This window comes from Danaus plexippus, chromosome 7, assembly GCF_018135715.1.
Source record: "Danaus plexippus chromosome 7, MEX_DaPlex, whole genome shotgun sequence".
NCBI classification, from domain to species: Eukaryota; Metazoa; Arthropoda; class Insecta; order Lepidoptera; family Nymphalidae; genus Danaus; species Danaus plexippus.
The window spans coordinates 7,223,154-7,232,425 of record NC_083541.1 but is presented as its reverse complement, the minus strand read 5'-3'; the positions used below and the strand labels follow the sequence as shown (position 1 = coordinate 7,232,425).

The 9,272-nt window shown below is 30.8% G+C and overlaps 1 protein-coding gene across 1 annotated transcript; it reads right to left on the bottom strand.

Annotated features, from left to right (window-relative positions):
• Window positions 1-251: 251 nt before the first annotated feature.
• Window positions 252-8,638, bottom strand: LOC133318780 (histone-lysine N-methyltransferase SETMAR-like). The gene is made up of 2 exons (XM_061521017.1): window positions 8,595-8,638; window positions 252-675 (listed from the first exon to the last, which is right to left on the bottom strand). The coding sequence occupies exons 1-2, from the start codon at window positions 8,636-8,638 to the stop codon at window positions 252-254; spliced, it is 468 nt and encodes a 155-aa protein (XP_061377001.1).
• Between the last annotated feature and the right edge of the window lie 634 nt (window positions 8,639-9,272).

The following is a 9,272-nucleotide window of genomic DNA, read 5'->3' as shown; positions in this document are numbered from 1 at the left end:
GTCTGGCGTTATCCTGGTGGAATACTACACCCTTCCTATTGGCCAATTATGGACTTTTCTGGTCGATCGCCTGCTTCAGGCGGTCCAGTTGTTCGCAGTAGAATATATAATTAAGCGTCTAGCCATATGGAAGCAGCTCACAGTGGATGATTCCCTTCCAATCCCACCAAACACAGAAAAACCTTTCTGGCTGTCAATCCCGGCTTGGCCACTGTTTAGGACTATTCACCGGCCTACGACCATAACCGGTTCTACTTGATAGTGTCGTATGTGATCCATTTTTCGTCACCAGTCACAATACGTTTAAAAAATGGGTCGAGTTCATTCCATTTCAGCAGCATATCGCAGGCGTTGATTCGGTGCAGAAGGTTTTTTTCCGTCAAACCATGCGACACCCAAACATTAAGCTTTTTTTTGTATCCAGCCTTCCGCAGATGGTTTAAAATGGTGTGATGACTAACTCCTATCTTCTGGGCGATATCACGAGATGCCACATGCCGGTCTAACTCGATGTTTTCCAAGATTTTATCGGTATTTATCCTCACAGGTCTTCGGCCGGCGGGCTCATCCATGGTGTCGTTTTCACCGGCTCTGAATCGTCGATACCATTCTTCCGCGGTTTGAGGTGATAGAGTACCATCCCCCAAAACACCATTAATCTCACGGAACGTTTCTCTAGCGGATTTGCCTTTGACGAAGAAAAATTTTAAAATAGCTCGAATTTCAGCGTCATTTTACAGGTTATGTCAAGACCTGTCAAATGATGTATGGCATTGCCAGATATGAGGTCTGTAGCGCTTTGTAGCTGAAGCTGCAATATCAAATCTAAGTAAAAACATTTTAAAAGTAGAAATATTTATAAATTTATCATGCATATGTTCATAATATTTAAGTTTATGCACCGATAATTCTCATAATTCGATATAGTAGATCTAAATATTAGTTCCTTAATTTTATTAAATTTATTTCTGAAACTTCTCAGAAATGCGCTAAGACTTTTGAAACAGAGAAGATAGCAGCATCTTTTGACGCTAAATTATATTCAGGTGTAGTTTTTTCATAAAGTGAATTGATTAATAATGATTAAGTTTTAAATGAATTATATGTGAATCCAAAATTGTTTTCTTTCATAGTTTACTGATTCCAAAAATAATTTAAACATAGGCTATAAATAGCATCTAAATGAAAATCTAACCGTGATCACGGGCAGACGAGTTGCATATAAATAGCATCTTTGAAGGGAAATCAATTGACCGTAAATAATTACATTAAAAAAATTTAATGAAATAAAAAGGAAAGAATTCTATTCTCTAGGATCTAAAAAATATCAATTGAAACAAGAATATAAGAATGAATTATAAAGTAACTTTATAAACCGATCTACACTCGATAAGACTGGTAAATTAGTAACTTCTAGTTAAGCATAAGATGAAAACAAGAAACCTGTCCAAAATAATTGAATTATTCTGAATTCCTTTTACTTCTTTGAAATCGTCTCTGCGAATTCGGTTTCATCATTGTGAAAACCAGACAATGAGATTTAATTTTAATGCGTCACTTATTATTACAATTTTAATAACTTAAGTCAGTTTCTCGAGCTATGAGATAATTTGACAAAGTTCAAATACGTTCATTTCGTTTGAGATTATATTATTTTTTTTTATGTTATTTATATCTTTTTATACAACTTTATGATAATGAATTTCATTCATTCCTCAATATTAAAATTAATTTTTATGTTGAAATATTCTTGATATCTATTGTTTTTAGTAAAATAGTATTAGTTCAAGTAATTGCAACGGACTAATAGAGCACATAGATAGCCGCACGAGCATAATGGGAGTGTTTGAATAGAAGGGGAGAGGTGCGTTAGGTGTTTATGTTGACCATATAAACGGCAGTCTACTGGGGCGTCTCATAGAGGTTCATAGCACTTAAATAGGCTGAAGTGTGTTGAGCAGGACGTGAATATATGATATAAATATAATCACACAATTTTAAAGAAAGAAAGTAATAGATACTGTGGCAATCAAAAAACGGGTGCCATTGCTATTAATTGATTCCGCGTCTTTTGGGATAAATACATTTTGGAGTCATTCTATCCCACTGAGATTTTCTACAATTAATGAATTGTCATCTGAAAAGTAAACCACAAAATGCTAGAAAAACTTATGAAAATATATGAAAACCAAATGATCTTATAATTGGACCTCCAATACGTTCGTTTATTGCATTTAAAATTTGCCGCACTAAAAATTTATATACATATATATATATTTATCTTAAAGTATGTTAATAAAAATATATGAATTAAATAAAAGTATTGTTGTCATACTTGAGCTAACAATTTAATCTATTAAATATACGCTGGTATTTTTTTTTTGTCTATTTTAGTTCATCGTATTAATAAGAACAAATTTAAACAGACGTGTAAAATTACTTACGTCTTAAGTCGTTTTTTAATTTAAAAATGCCAAAAAAAAAGCATAACTCATTTACAGTAAAGAAGCAACAACTTTTAAACCTTTATATATTTTAGAAAACTATTCATTAGTATTTTAATAGAAATTGATATCTGTGTGATAGCAGTGAATAAGACTTCACTCTACTTCTGTCGTGTTCTTTCGAGTGGAAAAATGAATTATTCCTCCAATTTATTCAATAGACTTGGGACGAGTGCCTATTAAGTTTATTTCTGTCAATGCACCAAATTAATTTGAGGGTGAATACAGATATTGGTTATAAAGAGAACAAGACGTTTAGGACTGATTATTGCGTGTCTGCTGTTTTTTAAGAACGTTACCGTTTTGTATACAGAAACATGATATTGAATAATTTTTTAATATGATAAACTTTTGAATTACACTTTGATGTTTTGATCACTATTGCTTCTGACGTAAAGTAGAATTACTAAAGTTTTTTTGTAATTAATTAAAGAAATGAGAATGAAATTGTACTATGATTTAATTAAAACTACTGAGAGTAAAATATTTATTAAATACATGAACAAAATTTTAAAATTCATTGGAAACAAATAACGAAATCATTTAAACTAATGACTCATTCAAACCGATCTTAGAACGTCCAATTCCATTACATACAGGCATGAGTCTATAATTAACTGTAAGGCTGAGTTTAATGTATAAACAAACCTTCCATTGTGTGACAAATTTGAATTAAAATGAAATATTTAAATGTATTATATGTCAATATTATAACTCTCCTTAGGTTATTAAGATTTGATTAGTGGGAGTATAATGGCGTGATTTAAATAACTATATATATTTAAGTTACTAAAACAGTTACGTGATTAGACTTATATCAATTTGAAATATAAAGAATAATAATACAATATAGAATTAATATGAAAAGAGAATCTTTTGCAGTGCGTACCATCCCTAAACATTTTCTCAAGCCCATCAATGACATAATGGAAGGTTGAAAACAGTTGACCCCTAGCTCATTAACGTTGTTTCATGTGATTCTATTTATTTAGTGAATAGGAGGCCATTTTCATTATATCCAAGTCTAAGGTTCGATTAATCTTAAGATAATTAATTAATGCACATCACATACAAGCATATGAAGGTAATCAGCCTTTGTTGATATTTGTCTTATCTAAAACGACTTAGGAAAGAACTTTTGTGTTAATTGTTACAACAATGAAAAACGTTTATTTACATATAATAACAAATTCCTGATAACAATTTCTTCTCCTTGTGTTATTCCAAATGATTCAAGTCGCGACGCCTATTGAATTCATTTTATTCGCTTGATTGTAAATTGAAAATGGTATCTGCAATGCAAATTGGAATGTCTCCTTCAATTCAAAGATAACGCGGTTAAATTTTTGGATATCGAAAATCGATTTTTAATTTCGTTTATTAAAATCGTGAACAGTTTATCAATGTCTTCAATTCGGTTTGACCTCGTAAATTTTATGTCAATTTCATGTATATGAAGTTACATGTTATAATAACCAATCACGTTTAATTCGTTTTATTCACGTTATGCTGCCATTTTTTAACCGTCGACCTTTTTAAGGTTAGTGTCTTTGACTATGAGGTCCTAACGAAAATGTTAATAGTCATAGACTTATTACATATATTAGCATTAATCTTAAAAGATTTAATAAACTCTTGATTAAAAAAATACTTGGTTGTATAGAACACTTGGGTTTAAGTTTTTAAGAAATAAAAATGGGGGTTAAAGGTTTTAAGTATGGAAGTGAGTATAAAGACACTTTTTAATACTTTCTACATATATGTTAATTGAACTGAAATCATTTTAATTAAAACTAATTACTGGGATAAAATCGAGACTCAAAAATCTAACATAATTCATATTTTCTGCCTTTATTTAAACCAAAACATGTAATGACAGAAGTCTGTCTACATTGTTTTAATAAACTTTTTTTACATTTTCTCTTCTCCTGCTATTCTCGCTACTTATTTCTGCTATTATTACCAATCCCAACCCTCATACCACTTAACTTTACTGTTGCGTTTCAATATAAAGACAATAAATTAAATCAACAGGCTTTCCCTATAAATTTAAGTAAGCCAACAAACTTCTAAGAATAAATTAAAGATACCAAATCAGTCTCATCAGCAACGCACAAAGACAACAGAATGCCTAAATAAACCAATCATTGGCGGTTCTTGAAATAATACCCTGAGACAATTGGAAGCAAAAATTTACATTAATTAAAATGCTATTATCTGACATCTGTTTTTATTGTATTTAGGTTGAGATTTCGAGACCTAAGATAGAGATATCATTTACGAATTACTTTTATTTAATTAAAAATAAAAATAGTTATTATATTCCAATAAAAATATTAACACGTTATTGATGTATGAAAAATGTTGACTCTTGTTGTCACTACTAGGGTATCGTTAAAAAAATCATCTGTAATTTTTTAGTACATTTACTTATTATACATATATATTATCAAGTTTCAAGTATTATACATATTTATTAATCAGTAAATAATATTTTGCTTGTAAAATGCTATTTTCTCCACTTTTCTAGTATCAAAACCGAAGCGCTCTTGGAATATTGGTTAAAAGAGTATTTTGTGACATAATAAGTTGTTTACAATTAACAAAAAAAAAATGATGTAAATTTAAAACAAATATATAAGGTAAAGGCAGAGAATGCAGCGCAGAGGATATAAATATTGTATTTAATTTGCTTTTAACAAAATACTATACTAAATGAAAATATTTAATTTCAGTTTAATTAATACTAACTTAGAATATTTTATTTTTGTATCGCGAATTATGCGTTAACCTGTACGTTATATATTTATTCATCTTAGAGATGTCTTCGCTTATTTCATCCAATATTCCATACCTCAGCGGCTGTCGTACATCTGACACGCAATAAATTTCAGATTATCAATTATCACAAGTAATTATTAAGCAGATATGCATATTAACGTTACGCGAATTAGCATTTGCATAAACCTCAATCCAATTACTTCTACAGATTATGATATTGGTTGATGAGGATTAAGTATATTAAATATTTTAAAACAATATTTAATATAACAGAACTGTTTTATATGTGAATATTAAAAAGGGACACAGGAATTATGTCTAGACTTAACTGTTAATAGAAAAACGACTCTTAATCGATGTCTATATAAGGATGGGTTTTCCATTCACCTTTCATTATATATATTTTTATAAATTACCTCATTATTTTTAACATGAATTCAAAATAGTGACGTTGAAAAAGATAAGACCTTAAAGTAACGTTATTGTTTTTTTTTATATATCAAATAGATACAGTTTTTAATGATCTATCAATTAATTATATGTGATATATTTTAGAGAAATATATAAAAGCAAAAAAAGGTGATAAATCAAGCGTTAGGATGTAATTATTTAAAACCACATTACAGCTTTCACTCATCACGTTTGTGTAAAATTATTCAAAAAGCTGCAGAGTTTATGTGAATTGAGGTAAAAGCTCAGCATTTCCATTACCGATGAAATAAATGAGTCTCATCTTCCTAAGAGGCCTCAACCAGCCAATAAAAATGATTAATTCATTACTCGCATGTGACATTAAATAAACTCGCGATTTGTGCTTCACTTTACTGATTAAACATCAACATTGTTACCGAAATTAATTGTCTTGTTTTCTTTGTACGCGGTCATTTGCAATTCAAATGTAGACGTCTTGTCCAAACTTGTCGCTCTGAATTCACGAGACCCCATCTCACTGATCAGTTTCCTTTGATTTTGCAGTTGATCAAACTCATCAAAGTCGACTTGAGGCTACGAATCTACACTCTGAAATCAAATTAGTCAAGTTTTTAATTTGCCACGCTTCCTTGGTATCTAGTTCACACTATTTAAGTAGGATAGGGATTTAAAAAAAAACTATCAACAACCACATGTTTTTACAAAGATTTGTTTAATTAATTCAGTAAGATTAATTAACTGATGATATTTATTTTCTCTGACTATATATAACATTTTATTATTTGCAAAGATATTTTTTTTATTGACCAATTTGAGGTGATATTTTTTTTGGTTTCTATTTCAATAATTCCCTTACCTTCAATTACTATACGAGTTCTCCTAAATAACATCTGAGTAAAATGAAACCCAATAATATACATATGTATGTATGTTTGTAAGGCTATAAACTGAAACTTAATTATAAATTGTATATGTATATTGTAAATTGTATGCTTCATATGAAATACAAAATTGGTAATTCTAACTGACAAGGAATTATTTTACTTTTTATGTTTATTTATTTTAGTATTTTTACTAGTATATAATTTGGCTTTTAGTAAATAATTACACGATTCAATTATTTAGATCCTAATTGTTTTATTAAATAAAATAAAAAAAAATAATTTTAATAATTCAAAATTTAGTTTTTTATTTTATCTCTTTGCTAATATTATTATTTTATTAAAACTACATACACAACACCGTTTTATTCAATAATAGTGACGGTTCGTCAATGATTTCACGATATAATGTAAGGATGTAAGGTACTCCTCGATAGCGGTCAATACTCGCGTCGATAGGGTTCTGGAAATCATACGTGAAGCGGTTAGTCTTTCCGTAGCCAGAGCGCAAAAGGAAATAACCACAAACGAGCGATCAGTAGGTTTTGTGAGAGAGGGCACTAGGGCTATAAAAACAAATGTCAAGCCTTACTCCATCCTTAAAGCGGCTACGGATTGGACTATAATGATGGATACGTATGAAAAACAATACAAAATCCCCGAGGATATTTGTGCGTCGGCCTCCAGACCAGACATATTTATGTATTCGCGAATCTTAAAGCGAGTTGTGATGATAGAGCTTACGGTTCCTTGGGAAACCAACATCCCCAAAGACCATACCATTAAGGTCAACAAATATTACGAGCTCACAAACGAACTCACTCGAAATAGGTTCGTCGTGGATTTATACGCGGTAGAAGTGGGAGTGAGAGGTATAACGGCTAAATCTCTCTACAACCTACTAAAAGACTTGGGCCTGTCCAGAACTCACATCAATTCGTTCTTGGAACGTACTTCGAAGGCAGCCCTAGTAGGTTCTTTTCAAATATGGTTAGGTAGGGAGAGGAGCTTGGACAGTGGAGGTGAGCGTTTAAAGCGCGTTAGTTAGGTGCCCCTTAAGCCTACACCTGGGTCGCAAGTCCCAGGCACTGTTGAAGCTCCACTCCCTGCAACGCAATGGACCCGGCACCCGCACGGTGAATCCATTGAATGCTAAGAGGTTTCGTCTCGTCTCGTCTGTTTAGCTTCCATGGTCCGATAACAATATAAGTCAGTTAGTTTTATATGTTAATGAATCCCGTATTACAATCTTAATTTTAGTACTTAAGAAGTTGTATTTGTAGTAAATAATACTGCAGTGAACTTATTTATTATCAAGAGCCTTTGTGCAATGTTTTATAGTACTAAATCCAAAGATTATTTCCATCTAAATAAAAGCTAGGCTAATTATTTAATATTTACTTAACCTAATTTACAATTAGGTTAATAATTCTAATAATTATTTTGTGCCTATTTATAAAAATCAACCAAAATGTGCAAATATTATAGCAAAAATATATTGAAAGTAATTAAAAAATGTAGAAGAAATTAATTTTAGTATGTTTATAGAATTATTTTACAATAAAATTAATTTAAATGTATATAAATAAATAAAATAAAATAAGCCTTTATTGCTGAAACTTTAAATTTTATCTTAATACTATAACTTTTCTAAAAATATAACCAAATTAAACTAAACTAATTAAATAGTATTATATCGGTAGCCGGTTTTTATATTTCAGCTTGTCTTTCGACAAAGGCTAATGCTTTCCATTTAGCTCTATCTTTTGCAGTTGTGTCCAGTCAGGACCAGCTATCTTTTTGAAATCGTCTTCCCAACATTTGGTTTGTCTTCCTTTGTTCTCTTACCATCACGGGGGTACCATTCTGTTACCTGTCTGGTTCATTTATCTATCTCTTCCCTGTGCGTATGTCCAGTCCATCTCCATTTCAAGGTCTTGTATACGGTTTGTATAGTTTTAAATTTTGTTTCGTTTTTTATATTTTCCAACCTCACCTTGTCTCTTCTTTTTGCTCCAATAACGCTCCTTTCCATTCCATTTTGGCAGACTTATATTTTCTTAAGATGATTCTCATTTAGTGCCCATGTTTGGCACCCATAGGATAAACATGGGAGGATGCACATATTGTATATTTTTCTTTTTTCTTTCATGGGCATACCTTGGGTCCTTCATGATCTCGCTCAGGGACCAGAACCGTTTCGACCAGAATTTCGGTGTAATGGGGTCACCTTGTCTGACACCTCTTGCTTAAGGAAATTCTTCTCCCATTCTCTCTAGCTTTACTTGGGCCGTACACCTTCAGTAGATGTTTGTCAGTATACGGATATACTTGGTTTCCCCACCCTGGTTTTCTAATGTCTGCAGGTGCTATCATGTTCTATTGAATCAAAAGTTAAAATAAAAACATAAATTTATGTCATATCTCATCAAATTTATTTATTTAAATTCGTTTATCAAAAAAAATAAAATAAATAAAAATAAACAATCGGGCAAAATAAATAAATTTATAAACAAAATGTCATTTATACAATCTACTTGAATGCAATATTTCAGTGTATTTACTTAAAGAGTGCAACTGAAGAGCAGTGCAACTCAACATTCTATAATGTCGAGTTGCACTGTTCTTTCAATAGCATAATACTTTAAAAATAGAACGGATCATCGTTTTATAC